The sequence below is a fragment of the Cutaneotrichosporon cavernicola genome (genome assembly GCF_030864355.1).
Source record: "Cutaneotrichosporon cavernicola HIS019 DNA, chromosome: 1".
NCBI lineage: Eukaryota > Fungi > Basidiomycota > Tremellomycetes > Trichosporonales > Trichosporonaceae > Cutaneotrichosporon > Cutaneotrichosporon cavernicola.
Window position 1 is genome coordinate 2,450,426 of NC_083393.1, and position 20,943 is coordinate 2,471,368.

General features: G+C 59.4%; 7 protein-coding genes across 7 annotated transcripts; 4 read left to right on the forward strand and 3 right to left on the reverse strand.

Annotated features, from left to right (window-relative positions):
* Nucleotides 1-623: 623 nt before the first annotated feature.
* Nucleotides 624-1,974, forward strand: CcaverHIS019_0109190 (uncharacterized protein; the record flags this gene model as incomplete). Its single annotated transcript, XM_060604230.1, has 2 exons — nt 624-730; nt 783-1,974. The coding sequence occupies 2 exons, from the start codon at nt 624-626 to the stop codon at nt 1,972-1,974; spliced, it is 1,299 nt and encodes a 432-aa protein (XP_060453467.1).
* A 327-nt stretch (nt 1,975-2,301) lies between these two features.
* CcaverHIS019_0109200 (uncharacterized protein) lies at nt 2,302-4,429 on the forward strand (the record flags this gene model as incomplete). Its single annotated transcript, XM_060604232.1, has 6 exons — nt 2,302-2,361; nt 2,402-2,413; nt 2,464-3,026; nt 3,060-4,029; nt 4,066-4,140; nt 4,175-4,429. 6 exons carry the CDS (start codon nt 2,302-2,304, stop codon nt 4,427-4,429), a joined length of 1,935 nt encoding a protein of 644 aa, XP_060453468.1.
* Nucleotides 4,430-4,491: 62 nt separating this feature from the next.
* CcaverHIS019_0109210 (uncharacterized protein) lies at nt 4,492-5,738 on the reverse strand (the record flags this gene model as incomplete). The annotated part of the gene is made up of 3 exons (XM_060604233.1): nt 4,492-4,805; nt 4,838-5,639; nt 5,673-5,738. The coding sequence occupies 3 exons, from the start codon at nt 5,736-5,738 to the stop codon at nt 4,492-4,494; spliced, it is 1,182 nt and encodes a 393-aa protein (XP_060453469.1).
* A 518-nt stretch (nt 5,739-6,256) lies between these two features.
* Nucleotides 6,257-7,676, forward strand: CcaverHIS019_0109220 (uncharacterized protein; the record flags this gene model as incomplete). Its single annotated transcript, XM_060604234.1, has 5 exons — nt 6,257-6,331; nt 6,364-6,968; nt 6,999-7,482; nt 7,516-7,581; nt 7,617-7,676. 5 exons carry the CDS (start codon nt 6,257-6,259, stop codon nt 7,674-7,676), a joined length of 1,290 nt encoding a protein of 429 aa, XP_060453470.1.
* Nucleotides 7,677-7,849: 173 nt separating this feature from the next.
* Nucleotides 7,850-13,051, reverse strand: SNF5 (uncharacterized protein; the record flags this gene model as incomplete). Its single annotated transcript, XM_060604235.1, has 4 exons — nt 7,850-9,329; nt 9,366-9,882; nt 9,917-10,032; nt 10,065-13,051. 4 exons carry the CDS (start codon nt 13,049-13,051, stop codon nt 7,850-7,852), a joined length of 5,100 nt encoding a protein of 1,699 aa, XP_060453471.1.
* A 1,617-nt stretch (nt 13,052-14,668) lies between these two features.
* On the forward strand, nt 14,669-16,925 carry SUB2 (uncharacterized protein; the record flags this gene model as incomplete). Its single annotated transcript, XM_060604236.1, has 7 exons — nt 14,669-14,820; nt 14,885-14,952; nt 15,000-15,108; nt 15,157-15,458; nt 16,182-16,300; nt 16,335-16,576; nt 16,622-16,925. 7 exons carry the CDS (start codon nt 14,669-14,671, stop codon nt 16,923-16,925), a joined length of 1,296 nt encoding a protein of 431 aa, XP_060453472.1.
* Nucleotides 16,926-18,709: 1,784 nt separating this feature from the next.
* Nucleotides 18,710-20,380, reverse strand: GTS1 (uncharacterized protein; the record flags this gene model as incomplete). The annotated part of the gene is made up of 3 exons (XM_060604237.1): nt 18,710-19,826; nt 20,085-20,202; nt 20,320-20,380. The coding sequence occupies 3 exons, from the start codon at nt 20,378-20,380 to the stop codon at nt 18,710-18,712; spliced, it is 1,296 nt and encodes a 431-aa protein (XP_060453473.1).
* Nucleotides 20,381-20,943: the final 563 nt, after the last annotated feature.

The window sequence follows — 20,943 nt, forward strand, 5'->3', positions numbered from 1 at the left end:
CGATCACGATCACTTCGTTACGGCCGTCTCCGATGTAAACGACGCCGGTTGTGGGAAACTGGGAACGATTTCCGGGGATGCAGTTCCGACACGCACCTTGTCGAGTGCGCATGCAGGGATGCAGTCGGCTCAGTGGTTGACATCAGTCCAACCATCACGCCGCAAGTCGTATGCAGTGGTCGTATGCACTATCACCCGGTGGCTCGGCCTCTCCGTCCTGGAATCAGTTCTTTGTATCTTGCATTCCTGTTCGGCCATCGGACTAGCCCTGCCTCATGTGGGGCCGCTCCAAACTCGACATGTGAGAAATCAGGCAGAATGCAACCAACCGCGTGCCGCGGAAAGCAGCGGCAGAAGCACTCGGATGTACAATACCATCTCCGGATGCGTTGCCCCATGGCGCATATACGAGAATATACGACAGTTTCCAGAAACGCCCCGCGGGGCCGCCGGCCCCCAATGTTCACCAAGCGCCAGGTCCACTCTTCGTATCTTGTGTCGCGAGCCGGAGTCTGCCGTCGGCTACGCGACATTTGCACGTCGGCGGCCCTGCATATATATCTCGTGTCTTGCAGAAAACACATCTCATCACCGAACCACACAGACCTCCAACCACATCCACAATGACCAAGACTGTATACCAGCCCGGAGACCTCCGCGTCGACGCCAAGCGCATCAACGCCACGCTCCACGAGACTTGCGAGATCGGTGCTGCCCACCGCTGGGGACCGTGAGTTTGCTTTTGCTCCGCTACGATAGTTGTTACTATTGCTGACTTGAAGTGGGGAGATTGAGACTGGCATGTGCCGCCTTGCGCTGTCCGACGAGGACAAGGAGGTGCGCGACTGGTTCACAGCCGAGCTCAAGCGCCTGGGCTGCAACGTTGTCGTCGACGCCATGGGCAACATGTTTGGCATCCGCCCTGGCAAGAAGGAGGGTGCTCCCACCGCGATGGGCTCGCACCTCGACACGCAGCCCACTGGCGGGCGCTACGACGGCATCCTCGGCGTGATGGCCGCCATCGAGGTTCTCCGCGTCCTCAAGGACAACAACATCGAGACTGAGTACCCCGTCGCCGCTGTGACCTGGACCAACGAGGAGGGCGCCCGCTTCCCTACTTCCATGTTCGGCTCGGGTGTTTGGGCCGACGTGCTTCCTCTCGAGCAGAGCTACGCGCTCGCTGACATCCACAACCCCAAGGCGACCGTCAAGTCCGAGCTCGAGCGTATCGGCTACCTCGGCGACGCTCCATGCTCGTACAAGGACACGGAGCTCGGCGCGCACTTTGAGCTGCACATTGAGCAGGGCCCGATTCTCGAGCGCGAGGAGAAGAAGGTCGGTGTTGTCATCGGCGGCCAGGGCTACCGGTGGTTCGACGTGGTTGTCCAGGGCCGCGACTCGCACGCCGGAACCACCCCGCTTCAGATGCGCTCGGACGCCATGCTCGTCGCTGCTCGCATCATTGCGGCCGCCAACGACGTTGCGGTCAAGCACGACGGCCTCGCCACCACGGGTATCATCTCGCTCGAGCCTGGGTCGATCAACACTGTCGCCAAGACTGTCAACTTCTCCATGGACATCCGCCACATGAACGACGACAAGCTCGAGGAGATGGACAAGGACCTGCGCGCCCGTGCGGACGAGATCTGCCGTGGTGCCGCTCGTGGCTGCACCGTCGAGTGGAACAAGCTGTCCGCGTTCCCCGTCACAAAGTTCCACGAGTCGTGCGTCGACGCTATCCGCGCTGCCGCCGAGTTCTCCGTCGGCAAGGACCTTGTGCGGGACATCTACAGCGGGGCTGGGCACGACTCGTGCCAGACTGCCCTCCACTGCCCCACCGGCATGATCTTTGTGCCGTGCAAGGACGGCCTGTCCCACAACCCTGAGGAGTGGTGCACGGCCGAGGACTGCGCCCTCGGCACTCAGGTGCTCCTCGACGCCGTCATGGCCTACGACGCTCAGCGCCAGTCCTAGACTGCTTGCATTTTCCAGCTAGTTTTTCGTTGTATCTTAGACATCAATGCATTTTCTCAATCCATAACTTCATATTCGCTGTTGGCGCAGAGCAAAGACCGAGAGTGGGGCCAGTGGGGGCCCGTGACGTTGACCAAACATCAGTGGCGCCCGGCATGGCCAGCTATTCGCTGTCTTACATCCTGCACCTGGTCAGGTCCTGGGTCTGCTCACATGCCCACCCCAAAGTTCCTGGCCTTTGAAGAAACTTAAGTATACGCCACCACGCTCAAATGCCCCGCATTTCATACGACCACATCCACTCTCTTACGACCCCAACCTCCATCCATGGGGCCCACCCGCCAAACGCGCGGGCGCTCGAGAACAGGGTGTAACCAGTGCCGCCGGGTGGGTCGTGTCTGGCTGTGCACTCTCGCTGACATTCTAGGATCGGAAGAAGGTATGTGGCCCCGGATATCGGCCGCTTCTCTGAGTATGCACTGATGGCAGTGTGACGAAGTCCGCCCCGTCTGCTCGCGGTGTCTGAACCGCCGTACCTCGTGTGACTTTGAACGCCCATTTGGAGCCAGCGTGGGGAACCGGCGGCGCACCATGTCATCGGCACTGTCGGACACGAGTTATGACGATGGTCCTGACCCAAGCCCGACAGGGTACCCGATGAGCGGAGCTCGTTCGGGGTCGTCGACGATTGCCAGGACCCCGGGGCCCATGTGGGCGACGACACCACGCACCGACGACCATCGCATCAGCATCGGCAGCGTCAACTCGGTAGCCCAGCATCGGGGGAGCTACCAAGGCGCCCCAGCCGGACCGAGCGGTAGCAGCATTCAAAACTTCCACAGCGACACCCAGTTTCCGACATCAGCAGTGCCTAGTACCAGTACGGTAACAGGCACCAGCACGAACATGCCGCCCTTGCCGGGTAATATGGTGGGGATGACGCCGGTGAGCCCGTTCGACCAGATCGACCTGGGCGTCAGCGACGAGTATATCTCGTTCGACGACCTGCTCAAGGACTTGTTCGGCGCGTCGATGCCCGACATGACCACTGGGTGAGTTGACCTGTGACACATTGCTGATGTCAGCATGGCGTACATTACGGCACACGCGCACGAGGCGTCCGAGCGCGCCGAGCCGTCGCACAGCCCAAACGTCGAGCCGCACTCGGTGCAGGAGCGGTTCAACGCACCGCTGGACACGCGCGCAGCGTTGCGGGGAACAGTGCCGCAGGCTGCACTAGAAACGCTGAGCGATACGGACGCGCGTCTGATCCATCACTTTGTCGATGTGCAGAGCACCATCAGCATCGCGATCGAGCTTGACACGCACGACAACCCTTTCGTCAAGCACTTTGTACCTGTCGCCTTGTCGTCAACACTGAGCGGGAACAACGACGACAACCCAGCCCTGCACGCTATCAAGGCTACGGCTGCGACCCACCGCGCCAACCTCATGGACAGCACGCGTACCGATGGCTCGGGCGTGTGGCGCGACCTTTCCCATTCGTGCCGAAAGCGCGCGTACGCACTCATCGCAGCCAAGATGGGTGGGTTCGCCCAAGCAGCGCCCGAGGAACGCGAGCGCATTCTTGGCGCCTTTGCACAGCTCGTGGGCCTGGCTGTCGTGGACGGCAACACGCGTCTCCTCCCAGGACTGTACGCTGCGTTCTCCGTCGCGCTGCGTTCCATCGCCAACCCCACCGAACACGAGCAGTTCTTCGTTGTCCTCGCATCCATGTGGCAGACAATGCTCAACTTTAGCATTGGTGTCGTTCTCGGCCGGCCGATGCTCAATCCTCTCGTCGACTCGTTGCCCAATCGCCCGCGCAGTGCCGATGCCGATAACGTCTTTGCTGCGCCTTACGAGCGTGCTGAGGAATTTATGCGCGTGTATGTTCTCCTCGAGCAAGCAAGGCGACACGATACGGCATCGGTACTCGCTGCGCAGCTTGAGGCGGACGAGTTGATCTCGTCTCTCGGACATAGGCTTCAGCATGATCTTAACCACTATGCCTCGTTGCCTGGGCCGGCGCGACGCGTCGCCATCGGATCTCTCGTGCGTTGCGTCTGTGGAAAATTGCTGACCTCTAAGCTCGCCAACGCGGCTCTCCGCGTCCTCCTGCTCCGACATGTCTTCCAGTATCCGATCGAGGATTACCGTATCCAGGTAAGGTGAACGAAGACCAAGACTGACAACGCAGCAATGTGTCCGCGACGCGCTGCAGGTGTTCCCGGCCATCAAATGGGGCACTGAATCCGGGTTACTCATCTCCCTCCTAATCCTGTCCACTGTCGCGCTACCTGCCGAGCAGGCCCAGTACCGCACATTCATGGTGCGGTTGTGCTGGAAGGGCAGTGCAGGCCCACGTGCTGCACTCTCGACCCTGGACGCGGTCTGCGCCGGTGAGGACTGGAAGCAGGCAATGGTGCAGGTCGGTGCGCCCATCTTGGTGTGAAGGGGTTTCTGCTTGAGGCCAGCTGTTGTAGATCACAACCATACATGATGTACAATATTTCTTCACCAGTTGCCAGCGATGTGAGGCCAGTCCTTGAGGACCGAGTTGCCACCCTTGCGCACAGTGTCGAGCCAGCCCTGGACGACGCGGCTCTCGGCGAGGGGCATACGGTCGCTCTCGAGCTTGCCGTCGCGGAGGCAGCGCGCGACGTGGTCCGCCTCGTAGTGCATCCCGTTACCGGCCGGAATGGAGAACCGGTGCTCGGTCTCCTCGGTAATGTCGTCGGGCTTGACGGCAGGCGCTTCGGACTCGGAGCTGCCAGCGACGGTCTGCGGGTGGGGCACGATACGGAAGCGTTCAGGACGGTACAGGGGGTCTGGGTGAGCGGCTGTCTCGTGGGTAACGTACGGTCGATGATGAGCTGGGCCTTGTCGCAGTCGATGACACAGGCGTTATCGCGCGGCGTCCACGCCGTAAAGTCGTTCAGGAGGCGCGCCTCAGCCAACCCCTCCCACTTGACCGTAAACGCCGACATCTCATCGACGCCGTTGCGTTTGTAGATTCTCTGGCTAAAGTCGAGCACCTGGGGCTCCATATCCGTGTTCTGCGGGTGCTGGTGGAGCGCAAGCATGCTCCATACGGCAGGGTACGGTGCGAGGTCCAAAAGTGCTCCGCCGCCCAGCTTGGGGTCGATCATGCGGTCGTCATCTGCCCTGTCATCGATATGAGCGAACGACGACAACTCGGCCGTGACGCGTCGCGGCCTCCCAAGTTTACCGGACTGGATGGCCTCTTGAACGGCATATGCAATGGGCTGGAACCGCGTCCACACCGCCTCCATGAGGAAGACCTTGTTCTCCTTGGCGATCGCAATCAACTCATCCAGCTCAGCGACGTCCATCACAAACGGCTTCTCGCACAGCACGTTCTTGCCAGCCAGGAGGGCAGCTTTGGCGTTCTGGTGGTGGAAAGGGTGCGGTGTACCGATGTACACGACGTCGACGTCGGGGTCTGCATACACCTCGTCGTATGTGCCGTACGCCTTGGTACCCTCAAGTCCCCCGTTCTGCGCGCCCCAGCTACTCGGCCCAGATGCGGCCTTGAGCTTGTCGATGAACGCCTGCGCCGACGGGACAGAACGCGAGCCGACCGCAGCAATCTTGTGCCTCACATCCGTTACCCCGCGCGTCGCCGGATCAACCAGTAAGTCCTGTCGTCAGCCTGGTTGCATTGGAGAGTCTACCTTTGAGAAGGTGGTCGCGATGCCGCCCGTCGAGATGATGCCCCAGCGGATGGTGTGTGGCGTCATGGTCAGTTGTCAGTCTTCATTCCCAGCCGGCGTCCAACCGCTTGTATATATGTAGGCCGGGGACCCGGGACTGGGGACTGGGGACCCGGGACTGGGAACTGACCCGCTCGCGTTATGTCCGGCACGGCGCGGTTCGAGGCGGTCCGTACCTCGGCAAGCCTAGGTTACCGCTGTGGCAAACCCTTCGAGCCATGTCCTCCACGCTGCATGTTGGGTCTAAAACCGGCCGATAGATAGGCCACAGTCAGATCACAGTACGCTGGTACCCCGATGTTTCCGATATTGACATTGTCAGCTTGCTAGATATATGGTGCAAAGGTCAACAGCGCGCGCGAAAGCCACTGCACTGCAGGGTCCAAGCCGGGCCGGCGTTCCGATCACCCATCCGCCTCATCACGTGACTGACGTCACCCCACGCGATCCGCACACGTGCCTGCCCTTGACACTACCAGCAACAATCTCAACAATCTCAAGCATCTCTCCAACATCACAAAGGCAACAGCCATCTCACCCCTACAATGGCAAACTCGCCCGAGGAGCGCGCACACTGGCGCGATGTGCTGCACGCCTTCGACGGATACATGCAGTACCACGTGAGCCCCCCTTTGAATCTGCTGACTTGTAGCTCTCAGCCAACCATGCGCGGCGGATGTCCTTCCTCGCCCTGCCACGGGACACGCGTGACGTCTTCGAGAGCTTGGGGTACCGCGAAAAGCTCGAGGCTGTGGATGAGGGCATACGCCTGAATTCCGAGTTTATCGACCTCATGATCGCCGACCCTGTGTTTGCGGATATGCTCGCTGAGCCGGAACCTGTTGGCGAGCACGACGACGGACATGGACTCGGAAACGGGCACGAGCATGGACATGAGCATGGGCATGACGAGCATGATCACAGCCACAGCCACAGCCACTCCCACGGGCCAGGTCCGGCGAAGAAGAAGGCGGGACAGGCTGAGCGCGATCTCCGCCAAGACAAGGTCCGAAGCACGTTGCGCTCTTTTGTGCGCGACTGGGCCGCCGAGGGACAAACAGAGCGCGACGCATGCTACACGCCCATCCTTGCTGCACTCGACGAACACTTTCCAGGAGAGCGGGACAACGTCAAAGTCCTTGTGCCGGGCTGCGGGCTGGGGCGGTTGGCTATGGAGATTGCCGCGCATGGCTTTTGGGCCCAGGGTAACGAGTTCAGCACATACATGCTCATCGCGAGCCACTTTGCGCTCAACCAGTGAGTCTGAACTCAACAGAGCTAATGCAGATCAACACGGGTTGGGGAACACCTCATCTTTCCCTGGCTGCACAGTTTCTCAAACCACGTCTCGACCGAACAAAACCTCCTGCGGAGCGTGCGGGTGCCTGATGTTGTGCCCGCCGAGATCCTGGGTGGACGGGGCGGGTTCAGCCTCGTCGCAGGCGACTTTGAGGAGGTGTATGGGCCAACCCACTGGCACGATGAGGAGACGAATGGGGAGAGCGATGACGACGAAGAGGCAGGCCGAGTCAACCAGCGCGGGCGGTGGGGCGCTGTCGTCACGTGCTTCTTCATCGACACTGCACATAACGTGCTCAACTACCTCCGCATTATCCATGGGTTGCTGGACGAGGGCGGCGTGTGGATCAACCTTGGGCCCCTCCTGTGGCACTTTGAAAACTCGGCGACGTCGCCCAAGGGCGAGGGGTCTATCGAGCTCAGCCTCGACGAGGTCAAGGCCCTCGCGCGCATGGTTGGGTTCAAACTCTCAGTGAGTCGCCCAGTGTCTCTCAGCTGACAACAGAACGAGCGCATCATCAGCTCGACCTACACCGGCGTGCCTGACTCGATGCTTGAACACGTTTACCACGTGAGGTTTCTCCCTTTGCAACGAGCTGATACCAGTGTGCGTTCTGGACCGCGACCAAGATCAAGCCCCAAGAGCACTCCATCACAGAATGGTGAGCGATTGCCGCGCACTTCAGCTCACTTCCAGACCGTCAGCAACCCATTCATCTATATCACTAGCACACACCGAATAATCGGAAAACATGCATGTCGAGGCTACATGACAGGACCAATACCCCCTATGGAAATAGCATCGTGAAACGGAAATATTTGTGAGACTCTTCTACCCCCTAAGACCCATGCGTCGCAATGCGCTGCTGCACGTTGGCCGTATGCGTGCGATATTTGGCATGTGCCTCAAAGTTGTCGAGCGTCTGCCCGGGCCCCAGCGGGTAGATCTTGCCGGGGCAGTCTGGGCACTTGACGCGCCATTGCGGCTCGCCTTGGGGCTGGTCGGCCGGACGCGCCTTGATTGTGAATACAAACCGCGAACCAGGATACTTGGAGTTCATGTTGATGAGCGCCTGACGTGCCCATGCTGGCGGTTGCGGCCCGTCGGGTGGCAGGCCGTGAGGTGCCGCGACAGGCGTCGCAGGTGTTGCCGGTGCCGGCGTCTCCTTCTTCGGCTTGACGGCGGCCGACTTGGCAGCCGCAAGCTTGGCGCGCTTGCGCTTTCGCTCCGCCGCATCGTCGTAGTCGTCGCTGTCACTATCCGAGCCGGACGAGCTCGAGTCGCTCTCGTCAGCCTGTCGTTTCTTCGGGCTCGGGGCGGGGACATCAAACGCAGACGGGGACGTCGCACCAGAGTTTGGCCCAGAATCCAGTAGCCGGTGGTACTCCTCGTCCTCATTGTACTCGACGCTGCGCTTGCGCCCAGTGCGCTGCAGATGGTTGCCGCATTTGGCGCAGAGGTCGAGCAGGCCGTTGACATCCTTCATCTTCACACCAGCAAGCGTCTCGGGAACCCCGCAATGCTTGCAGTGCCACTGCTTGACAGGCACTGGCGTGGATGGCTTCACTGAAGCCCGCGACGGGGGCCGCTCCTCCTTGACATCGTCGTCCAGGTCAGGGCTGTCGGCAACCCGCCCGTTGTGCCGCTTGCGGGGCGGGATCGGAGAGCCGACGTCTTCCGAGTCCTCGCGCAGATGCCGCTTGAACCCGATCGTCGGCGTGTGGTCGCCGTTGACGACAGAGCCCTCGCGCGTCGAGCTAGGCGAAGCACGCGACGCGCCGCGCGAGAACCGTGGAAGAGATTGTTTCTTGTTCACGGCCCGCAGGTGGTGGATCTGAGGCGGTGACGGCGCTCGGTCGGGTATTGGCAAGTCCTGGAGTGACACCTGGATGTTTGCTTGCGCAGCAATGGCGGCTGCGCGTCGAGTGCTGTTGATGATCGGAGCCACCACCACGGGCTCTGACACGGGCGCGTTGGGGTCGATGGTGGGGTGAAGCAGGGTACGCATTGTCTTGAGGGGCTCGCGGTCTGGGAGCACGACGCCGCGCCGTCCCCGAGTGTGGCGCTTGCTCCGCTTCCGCTCGCGCTCACGCTCCTTCTCGATCGCCTGCACGTCGGCCTCGGTGAAGTTGGCGAGGACTGGTGTGAACTGCGCCATGGCAAGGTCTTCCTTGCGCAACGCGCAGGTGAGGGGCGGCTGGAATGCGCCGCGCACATCGTCGTTATGAATGTACCCTGCCCCCTCAGTATGGCCGACTAAGAAGAGCGACCGTTGGTGCGTCACGATCTGCTCATGAATGTCGTGAGCAATAGCGGTGCTGCAAGTCAATATTTGCAAATCCACAGTGACCTACACAAACTCTCCGTTCAAGCCAAGGTCGCGGCAGTACGATGCTGCGAACTCCTCAGGTGGCACCCTCGAGTTGAGGTCCCACTCGAATGTGTCCGAGAGGTTCTGCGTACCGACCATAATGTCCAGCTTGATGAGGATGCGCAGCTCGTTGTCGTCAGAGGGAGGTGGCATGCAGGCCATCGCTTCTTCGACAGTCATGACCTTATCACCAAAGTCATCATCAAACGCCACGATGCGAATGTGAGAGTCGTCCTGGTCGGCGCCCTCGTCCGTCTTGATCTCCTCGTCGTCTGCCTCGTGCGCCCGTCGGAAGGTTTCAAGGATGCTCTGACCCTCGTCGTCGTCGAGAGATCCCTTGCCGGTGACGTCTGTTGCAGGCTGAATAGGCAGAACCTGATCCTGGTACTCGCGCACCCGTTCCTTGATCGCGGCGACAATCTTCGGTACAAACTGGTTGGGCGGGAGCTTGAAATCGTCGCACAAGGACTGCGCGAAGAGCTCGGGAGTCACCACAGTGTCTGAGATCAGCGTTAGCCCGAGGATTAAACTCACCAGAGCAGTTCCACATGAAGGTGTCGCTGAACCGGTGGTGGTCATGTTCAAGCTCGAGACGGACCGGCACACAGTGGTCTTCGACCTCGGCCATGGATTTGAGCTGTTCAGGTGTGCTAATGTCAGTCAAGCTCCGGGCGTAACTCACAATCGGATCTCGCGGCGCTTGCGGGCTTTAAGTCTCTGCGCAGCCTTGTCGGCCGGGTAAAGAATGGCTAACCTTCCTCCAGCCGCACGCGGAGGCACGGTCTCACCCTTGCGCAACATCCACCAGGGGGTGGCGCGCTCCTCGTTCTCCTTCCAGCGGGTCATCTTGGCACCAGTCTTCTTCCGGTGCTCCGGGATGCTGGCAGCAAAGTCCCTGTCGCGGTGCATGGACGCCTTGATCTCCGCAGTCTCACTTTGGGAAAGCTCAGGTAGCTTGCCGCCGAAGGTGGGGTCCGCCCTCTCGTCAATCTCGTCAGTGGGAAGTGGAGTGATCTGCGTGATGGGTAGGTCAAGCTGTACGTGGCCCTCCCATTCCTTGACGGGAAGAGCGCCAGGTTGAGATGGCTGCGATGGAGCAGCGGCCTCCGGAGCTGGCGGGCGACTAGGGGTTCCATGGGACGGTATGAATGTCGGTGGCGGCATCGTGCTCTCCCGTTGTTTCTCCTGCTTGCTAGTTCGACGACTGCTGACGGAAGCAGGGGACTCAGGAGGGGCCGAGCCCTGCTGCGCCAAGCCTGGAGCGATTTGCGCAGGCGGTGGCCGAGCGGTTGGCGTAGCTGGAGAGGCTGTCCCTGGTTGGGGAGGCCACATCCGCTGTGACTGACCAGGTGGCATCCCGCCAGGCGGTAGAGGACCGTTTTGGGACCCGCCCATTTGGGGTGGTTGCGGCATGCCTGGGTGTGGAGGGAAGCCCATTAGCTGACCTTGGGGACCAATGGGGCCCTGCCCTTGGGCTCGCTGGGCAGCCTGGAAGGCCTGCATTGCCCCGTAGAACTTCTGCATTTTCTGCAGCATTGTGGGGGCGATCTGGCCGGTCTGGATCCGATGCGAGATCATCATAAGCTCCTGGAAGTGCTGGGGACTCCGCTGTTGCATTTGCTCGCGCCATTGAGGGTTGGCCATCTGCGGCAGGACCGTCAACAGCTGCGGGTTGAAAGGGAACTCGTTGACGTTGATGCCGTCTGGTGGGCGGAACTGAGCCATCATCCCAGGCATGCCAGGAGGGCCGTCCTGTGGCCGCACCGGTGATTGACCGGGAGGTGGAGGACCAGGTGGCCCGCCAGACTGCTGCCCTTGTCCTGCCTGAGAGAAGTAGCCCATAGCCTGCGCCATCTGCTGCCGCTGACTTGGCGTCATGTTTTGAAGCGCGCCTGCTGGGATACCAGCGGGTATCATACCAGGTGGGAACGGACGAGGAACGTTACCGTTGTGTGGGCTCATTTGAGCGCCGTGCATCGCATGCATCGCTTGAGGCGATTGGTTCGGAAACCCGGGAAGGCCATTCAGGCCTGACGGGCCGTTGACGCTGATGGGCTGGACCAACGGCGTCCTGTTACCCTCGGCGGCTCCAGGTGGCATAGGAGAGGCCGGCGGAAGAGGCTGCTGAGGCGTCGACGCAGGATGGGAATGATGTGACAGCGCTGGAGACGCCGCGGCGGGTGCGGGTGTCGATGTGACTCCGGGTGCAGGTGTTCCGGCTTGAGATGGAGGTGTGGCCGCCATGGGTCGAACCGCAGGCGATCCTGGACCGCCCAATGACGGGTGAGGTGACGGTGCCCTCTGGGAAGCAGCGGAACCAGGACGGTTCATTGCCAGGTGTTGCGGGATACTCGAAGCGGGGACCGGGCTCTGATGCACTTGAGTCGGAGTCGGAGGCTGCTGGGGTGGCTGCTGGGGTGGCGGCACAGACGTTTGGGGTTGTTGAGGAGGCTGTTGTGGCCCTTGCCCGCCTGGCTGTTGTTGTTGTTGCTGTTGGAAGAATGCGCGTAACATGTTCTGCTGCATCAGCAGCAACTGTTGCTGTTGTGCCTGGGGAGGCAGCGCCTTGAACTGCGGCGTATTCATCAAGAGCTGTCTTTGCGCAGCTATCATCTGCTGCTGTTGGTGATTCAAGGAGAACCGCGGCTGCGGTTGTTGCTGTTGCCCTGGGTGTTGACCTGGCTGCTGACCGGGAGGAGCCATCGCGTGGGGCCGAGGTGATGCGCCTGAAGGTAGAGCAGGTGGTGGCATCGAGCCAGGAGGACGGGCAGGCGACCCGACGGCTGGAGATTGCCGCCCTTGCATCTGGACGCGAGCCATTTCCGGCGTCATGCCACCTCCAGGCTGACCAGGCTGGAGTGGTTGCTGCTGATGCTGCTGTTGCTGCATGCCTGGAGGGGCCTGTTGTTGCTGCTGCTGCTGCTGAGGTGATTGTTGCTGTTGCTGCTGCTGTTGCTGTTGTTGTTGCTGTTGCTGCAAGAACTGTTGTAATCGTTGCGCTTGAAGAGCCGACGCTGCGGGGTGGCCTTGCATCGCCTGGTTGTTGGCAATTTGGGCGAGGATGGCCTGCTGCTGTGGGTTCAGCTGTTGGCCTGGAGGCATGCCACGCATGGCCGCAGCAGCGGCGAGCATCTGTGGGGTGAGGTTGCCCCCGCCTTGCCCTTGAGCTTGCAGGCCAGCCATCGCCATTTGAATCTGCTGAGGATTCAGCTGGCCGGGCTGGCCCTGCTGCTGCTGCTGCTGCTGCTGTTGCTGTTGTTGTTGCTGTTGCTGTTGCTGTTGTTGTTGTTGGGCCTGCGCGAGCCGCTGCAACATGGCCAATTGCTGGGGCGGGAGGTTGGCTGGGTTGAAAGGAGGCCTCATTCCTCCCTGCTGACCAGGCATCATCTGCGGAAACTGTTGCCCGAACTGTTGATGGAGTTGTTGCGCGAGCTGCGATGCTTGTCCTGGAAACTGCTGCTGGTGCTGTTGTGACTGTGGGCCCGGGTCGCCTGGTCGGTTCTGGATGGGCGAGTTTGGCACGCCCATCTGCGACTGCTGCAGCTGGAACAATCGTGGGTCCATCACGCCGGCATTTTGCAGCTGCTGAAACTGGTTGAACTGGAAGCCGGAGGCGCCGTTGGCTTGTGCTGGGGATGGAGATGGCTGGGGGGGTTGTGGTGTAGACATGGCGGCGACTGGCGTCAACATTGATGCCTCTAACGGATGTAATGATGACGAAACGCACCGAGACGCGCGCGCGAAGGCCGGCCCCTCGGCCGGCCGTCGAGCGATGAGGAGTCGCGGTCTAGACCGTGCCGGCAAAGGGCCCGGTGCAGTGGCTAGAGGACACGGAGGTGTCTGCTGAAGACAAGTCAAGGGTGACACGGTATCGGGCGAGATGTGATATGTTGGTTCAAGACGGGGAAGAGCGTGTCAGTGATGGTGGACGCGCGACCGCAGCCATGGGTACTCACGTCTAGATGCTATGCCTATAGCGCCTTGGAAGGTCGGGCCTCAAGACAGGATGATGACCGGTGCGCGAGATGATATGGGGGACGAGGAAGATTACACCCAAGGTGTTTGTTGGCCGACGGCTGAGTGAGGGAACAAGACGAGTTGGGTGACAAGTGGTAGTGTGGGGCGGAATGGGAGGCGCGTCAAGACGACCCCCACGTCAAAGAGGAAGGCAAGGACGCGAGCAAGGACTGGATAGACAAGTGACGGGGTGCGTTGTAGTTGACCGTTGATTAGATAAAGGTATGGGCGCTTCGGTCTCGGGTGGATGGAGGGGGTTGGTTGGCGTAGGGGTTGGGGTGCGTGACCAAACACGGGTGTAGGTGAGGTGAGGAGACGAGGTTCCGAACGAAAGGAACCACCTAACCCATTAACCCACCGGATGAACCGTTCTATCAACCTGGCGAGCCTACCTAGTAAATGAGTAGGCTTGGGTGGCCTATGCAAGCAATGAGGGGTAATTGGCACGGGTAAGAGAGGTAGGCGCGTGTGAAGGGATTGAGGGAGATGTGATAGTAAAGGGGGAAGTTGAGGGGAGTGCGGGTAAGGCGGCGAGGTCCGAGGTCCGAGGACCAAGAAGGGATAGAAAGGGGGGGGGGAGGTTTGGATATTATTGTTTGACTCTGTGCGTTTGTATGGTTAATTTTACTTGCCAAAGACTAACAGATTACCTCAGAAGCAACCTAACGCTGTAGCCAAATCTCACTTTGGTCCGAGTCGATCCAACACTCTACACTTGCGGAATCAATTACATTAAGACCGTAATACCATTAGCAATTACTCCAGGCCCTGGAGCTTTCGCCACAATCGGATACTCGCGGCATTATCCTTGACAGATTAGGTCACAGGTTGAGAATTGGTGGCGGCGCCACGTGGAATGTCACGGCATCAAAAGCCTAAGTCGGACAGTGAGCAGAGACACACCTGCGTGTCGTAGGGCCATAAAGCCATAGAGGGAAGACGAAGGGAAAAGGGAGGGGCTAGACAATGCATGTGCCTCAAGGCGATGGAACTGCTAGCTAAGGTAATCAGAATCCATGTTGATGTCAACGTTTGTACTCTACTCTACACTTATCTTTCCATCCTTCTTCTCCACAACCGTCCACAGGAGAAGAAAACTACATCCAACCCCTTCATCTTCACCCGTGCGTATCCCATCCATTCACCACAAACCAACCAACAACAATGGCGCTTCGCCCAGGCCACTCTTCTTCGTCCTCCAAACAACAACACTCTCTCGTTCATTCGGCTTACGCGCCTCTACAGACTTAATTCACAATCTCTTCCAAAATGGCGCCCGAGGACACTGAAGAGCTTGTCGACTACGACGAGGCCGAGGACACCTATGTCGCCCCGGCTACCGGTACCGCTGCTGATGGTGCCGAGTTGGCCGATGGCGAGAAGAAGGGCAGCTATGTCGGCATTCACTCGACGGGCTTCCGGTGAGTGGCAACCTCCTTTTGCAGCTCCCCTCGTTTTCCCGCCTCAATTCACTGACAAGTCCAGTGACTTCCTTCTCAAGCCTGAGATCCTCCGCGCCATCTCGGACCTTGGTTTCGAGCACCCCTCGGAGGGTAAGATCCTTCATTCTGAATAGTGCTCGCGTTGCTGACCATGTCAGTCCAGCAGGAGTGCATTCCCCAGGCCATCCTGGGTACCGACGTCCTTTGCCAGGCCAAGTCGGGTATGGGCAAGACCGCCGTCTTCGTTCTTGCGTCTCTCCAGCAGATGTGAGTACCACTGAACTGCACGCCAAACATGTCGAGCTGACAAGTCAGTGAGCCCGTCGACGGCGAGGTCTCGATTATTGTCATGTGCCACACTCGTGAACTGGCATACCAGATCCGCAACGAGTTCACGCGCTTCTCCAAGTACATGACCAACGTGCGCACTGGCGTCGTCTACGGCGGCACTCCCATCTCGGCCGACATTGAACTTCTCTCCAACAAGGAGAAGTGCCCTCACATCATTGTCGGCACCCCTGGCCGCATGATGGCCCTCGTTCGCGACAAGAAGCTCAACGCGTCCAAGGTGAAGCACTTTGTTCTCGACGAGTGCGACAAGATGCTTGATCAACTCGGTTAGTCTAACTCCCCCGGTTCCACAAACATTTCCTTCCATCTCCGACCGCCGAGGGCCGAGTCTTGGGTGGGCACATCCACATGTGTGCAACACACCCAAGGGCGAAACCGAGTGACGAGCGCGATCAAGAGGCTTTGCGTGAGCCACACTGCGCTGCGTGAGCAGTCCACCTTTCTCAAAGTGCTGTTGCAATGCGTTTCGACCGCATGCGGCGTGCAACATGGCCTACGCCCACACGGTCGTGGCGTATCGACGTGAAGGCAGCCTGCGCGGTGGCGAGGCAGGCGCGAGATGTGCGACTGCGGCTTTTCGAGCCTGCGAATGCACGGTGGCAAGACGACCAACAGCTTTGCCCCATGTCAATGACCCTTTGCTGGCGAGGCATTGGAGCTGGTAATGACGGTGTCAAGAGAGGCAAGCTCTGCTGCTTCCTCGGTTTCGGTTCTTCGGCGGTTGGAGCGACTCCTCGGCTAGTGTTTGGTCTTCTCTTCGTTCAAGGATAAGTGCTCACGGTCTCTCCTTTCGCTCGACAATTGCTCGCCTTGATTATCGTTTATGCTGCTACCTACTTCTTGCCGTTCTTTGACCTCTCCCTGTATCTCCTACCTTTCCCTTCCCTTCTCCTTCTCCGCTACCGTCGTTCACCTGGGCCAATCGCCAACGCTATTGTTCAACATCGCATACAACATCGACCCCACTCTAACCTTTGTTTAACACACAGACATGCGCCGCGACGTCCAGGAGGTCTTCAAAGCTACGCCCCACCACAAGCAGGTTATGATGTTCTCGGCCACCCTCTCGAAGGAGATCCGCGCGACCTGCAAGAAGTTCATGCAGAGCGTGAGTTTCCTTGCCAGACGTCAGCTGACGTCAGCCTCTGGAGATCTACGTCGACGATGAGACCAAATTGACGCTGCACGGTCTTCAGCAGTACTTCCTCAAGCTCGAGGAGCGCGAGAAGAACCGCAAGCTCAACGACCTTCTCGACTCGCTCGAGTTCAACCAGGTGTGCATCTTCGTCAAGTCGGTTGCGCGTGCGACCCAGCTCGACGCTCTTCTGCAGCAGTGCAACTTCCCATCCATCTGCATCCACTCGGCCCTCAAGCAGGAGGACCGGTGAGTTCAGTGTTGATCTCTAGGATGCGTAAGCTGATGGCCCAGTATCTCGCGCTTCCAGCAGTTCAAGGCGTTTGAGAAGCGTATCCTCGTCGCGACCGACATTTTCGGCCGTGGTATCGACGTCGAGCGTGTCAATGTTGTCATCAACTATGACGCGCCGGCCGATGCCGACTCGTACCTCCACCGTGTCGGTCGTGCGGGTCGTTTCGGCACCAAGGGTCTCGCCATCTCGTTTGTCTCGTCTGCGGATGACGAGGAGGTGCTCAAGAAGATCCAGGAGCGCTTCACGGTCGCTATCCCGACCATGCCCGACTCGATCGACCCCGCCACCTACATGACGTCGTAAAATCTGTGCCAGAGGCATTGCGTCGAGTGCTATGTATTTCTGCTGTTATGAAGCTCGTAAAATCTGTGGCGTCGTGCGGTTGGGCGTACGAGTAGGGGGCCCAGGAGCGTTTGCTGGCGTCCGACTCGAGTGTACGTCGCTCTATGTCGAAATGAAGAAGCCTGCCCCCATGTCCCCACAGGTTTCAGCGTCGCTCTTCAACTAATACATAGAAGACATTGCAAGGTATCAATCATCGAGGAACGACGCGCGCCTCTTCCGCGTCGCCTTGGCTTTCGCTGCAGCCTTGCCTTTCGTCTTCCCGGCCGGATAAACGACATTGCCACCCTCAACAACAGCCCCACTACTAATACTCGCAGCCTTGCCCTCCCCATCAATGATATTAACCACCTGGCGCCCCCTCGCCAAGAGGTAATCAGCGATAATCCTTCGATGACACCTCCACCAAACCGCCTCTGCACACATAATCGCCGCCTTGCCCTCCATCCTCTCCAACTCATCTAACCCCTCCCGAAACTCCTCCGAAAGCGCGTGATCAGCATAATTGTGGAAACTGCGGTTGGTCCACCACGCATTCACCTCGAACGGGACAGTCTTGGACACGGGTCGTCTGCCCGTCACAGATTCGATTCGGGTTAACCGTATGCCAAGAGGTAGGAGCGAGTCGCGGAGCGCGTCGGCGTTGAACCATGGATACTTGTTTGAGCCGGGAAGCTTGCGCACGTCGACTAGGACCTCAATGTGGTTTGAGGTGAGGAGGTGTAGGAATTCGGCGAGGGGCCGGCTCGAGTGGCCGATGGTTGCTATGACATTGGAAGACTCTAGGTTGGGCCGAGGGTCCGTCACGGGCTTTGTGTCGGTCGACTCGTCTCGTTTAGACGTGGTGTCAGTGGCGTTTGGCTCGTCCGTCTCGGTCAACTTGTCTCGTTTAGGCGTCACAGGCTGGGTATCCGTTTCGGTAACCTTGCGTCGTTTGGTTCGTGTCGTCACAGATCCCGCCTCGGCCTTCACTTGCAATCCTGTCTCAGCCGACGCCTCTCGTCTAGAGTGAGACCGTGTCGTTGGCGTCATTCTCGGTGTATACACGCGGGGACGGAGGAGGGATAGAAGAATGCCAGTTGCAAGCTTTGATGGACAGGATAACAGGCGACACAGCCGCCGGATGACATGTGACACAGCAAGTAGCAACTGCCATATCAGAAAAAGTCATACAAGTCAGCATGTTGCTACTTACGAGGTAGTGGGCGGATGGGTAATGGGTGGATGGGAGTAGCATGCTCCAACCTTGCCGTTACTGATGTCGCATACGTAGTGGCACACGTCATCAGTATGTTGAGACTCATTGCCACTGTGTTGCGTGCAACCACACGCGCAAGGTGATGTCGCCAAGGGGACATTTCGTTCAAGAGTCTCTGCGAGGACGGGAGGAGGTCGTTGCGGAGCGTGGCTAAGTGCTCTTGGTGTGACATTACGGGTGCGACTGCCGCTAAGCTTGGGGCTGGGGGGCCAGAACTGGTGTCGGCGCGCTGCTGTTAGTGTTGGGTGCCATGCAGACACGCGCTTTGGCTGGGCAACTCATCCACCGGTAATACCCAACTGATCTCAAGAGTTAGCTCTCGGTCTGGCTTCCGCACCACCCCTCAGCTAAGCTCTACAGGTGCAACGTGCCTACAAGTACAACAACGTATGACGGGTATCGTGTATGGAAAGTTCCGCGTCTAAAGAAGAACTGCAGCCAAGCAGCACGCACCTAAATGGTAGGCCGGCCGCGGCGGCGTGTGCAGCTACATGTAGCCCGACTGCCAGTGCTGCTGCTGCTGCTGCTGGTACTGGACGGGCTGGGCCATCTGCACCCCGCCCATACCGCCCATGTCGCGGCCCATTCCTCCACCCATCACGGCTCCGTTCATACCCATGCCTGTGGGGCTCATCATCATGCCCTGCTGCATGGTCATACCGTTGGGGCTCGAACCCATCATGCCCTGCTGCATGGTCATGCCGTTGGGGCTCGAGCCCATCATTCCCATGGACATGCCGTTTGGGCTCGAGCCCATCATGCCCACGGAAAAGCCGTTCATGCCGACCTGGTTGGCACCCATCGGGTTCTGCGTGTATGTCGAACCCATGGGCGACAACGTCTGGCCGTACTGCGCCCCGAACGGGTTATTGGTGGGGTTCGCTGTCGGCGAGAATTGCTGGAAAAACGCCTGCTGGCCGAGAGCGAGAGGCGATAGAGCTGGGCCGCTGGGAGACGGGAGTGGGCTGACGGAGGGTGCGGCCGGGATGGTGGGGAAACCTGCAAGCTGGAGGGGCCGTGTAGACGATGCCGAGCCGCCGATGTCAACCAGGAGGTCGTGCTCGCGCTGTTGCGGGGGCTGGCTGCTGGTCTTGAGCAGCGCCGGCGCCTGATTGGGAGACGAGCGGCTTGCGCTGCGGGTAGGGAGCGCCGCGGGCGTGACAGGCGGCGCTAGGCTGTTGGAAGACGACGAACTGCTCGAGCCCGTGTTGCTCTGTCCGAGCGACACCCAAACGGGCGCGCTACTGTTCGAGCGCGCCGGACGACGCGAGGGCCCAGTCGGCACGGCGGGAAGATATCGGCTAGTGTCGGGTGGTGGTGTGGTCGACGACCGCGGCGGTGCGAGACCGCGAGCCTGGAGTGCCTGTGTGCGACTGTTGACACTCGCGGTCGCGAGGTCGCGACCCGCGCCCGCCTTGAACGCACCCAGCTCGTACTTGCGTCGAATGAACTTTTGGATTTCCGAGTCGCGCTCGTCGCTCACGGTCGCAGGCGGGGGATGCCTTTGAGGGTCAGGGTTGTAGATGGCGTTGGACTTGGTGTTTCCCATCTCCTTCATTCCCATGACCTGCTCGCGCGTCCACTCGTCTAACGTGACGGATTTACTGCGGTCAGCGGGGTCCTGACTTGGGTGGCGCGATGAAGAAGCACAACGCGACGAAGGAAGGAGGGCGACATCGTGCAATCCCATGGTCACTTCCAGGCTGTGGGTTGTGAGATTGCAGGTCCGCGCGGGGACGTGGTGCGGTACGGGGGCGCCGGTGTCACCGTCGCAAGCCTGAGCACCTTTTTGACACTGGTATCACACCACGCTTCTCCGTCCAAAGCCAACATGTCCAACCCAGACTCCAGGAAACACTCACACCCGAGACTTGTGGGTGCCCATCTTCCTATGGATGCTCGCACAAGTCACGCAGAGGAAGATGCCCAGGTTGACACTAGCCCAGCGCGGCGCTGCGGCCCGGCAATCAGCGCAACGGTCTGATGTCAGTTCCTGTCACAACGAGAATGTCACACGAGAGCGGCGTCTTGAGCTACAACGCCGTTACGGCCTGCGCAGACGCTCGGACAGGCAACCACGCCGGTCGTACGACCCACCATTTCCGGGCATCTTGAGGACCTCGTCGAGCTGGCGCTCGATGCGCTGCTGGGCGTTCATTGTGAAGATATGCGGGGGCCACGAAGTGTGTGGTGAAGGTGCGGATTGTAATTGAAAGTGGTAGTGGTGCGATGTATCGTGTATTGTGCACTACTAAGGTGGTTTTGTTGGGTGGCGTATCGTATGGATGGACGGATTGGATGGAACGAGTAAAGGAGCAATGATGAGGGAAGTGATGGATGCAGGTCAGAGCAACAGGGTAATCAATCCTGATGGTGGTTTGAGTAGGGGCTATATAGCTATGTGGCTATGCAGGGGGCAATGTAGGGCTTGCGCACAAGGGACAGGTACGTCAACTTGAGGATTGTTAGGATTGTGGTGACAAGATAGATGGGAATCCAGCGGTCAGCGACGTTGACCTTGACTTTGATGTTGATGGAGTGTAGAAGATGAGTTTAATCAGAGTTGTGACAAAGAGATAAAAGTAACGTACAATGTACAATGTATACAGTTATAAATATAGAGTGGGCGTCCAGAGATGACTGACAACCAAACTTGAAAGAGAGCAAGAGGCAAAGGGAGGGAGCGAGGTAGGTTGAGACGCGCCCCTCTTCAACCGTTCC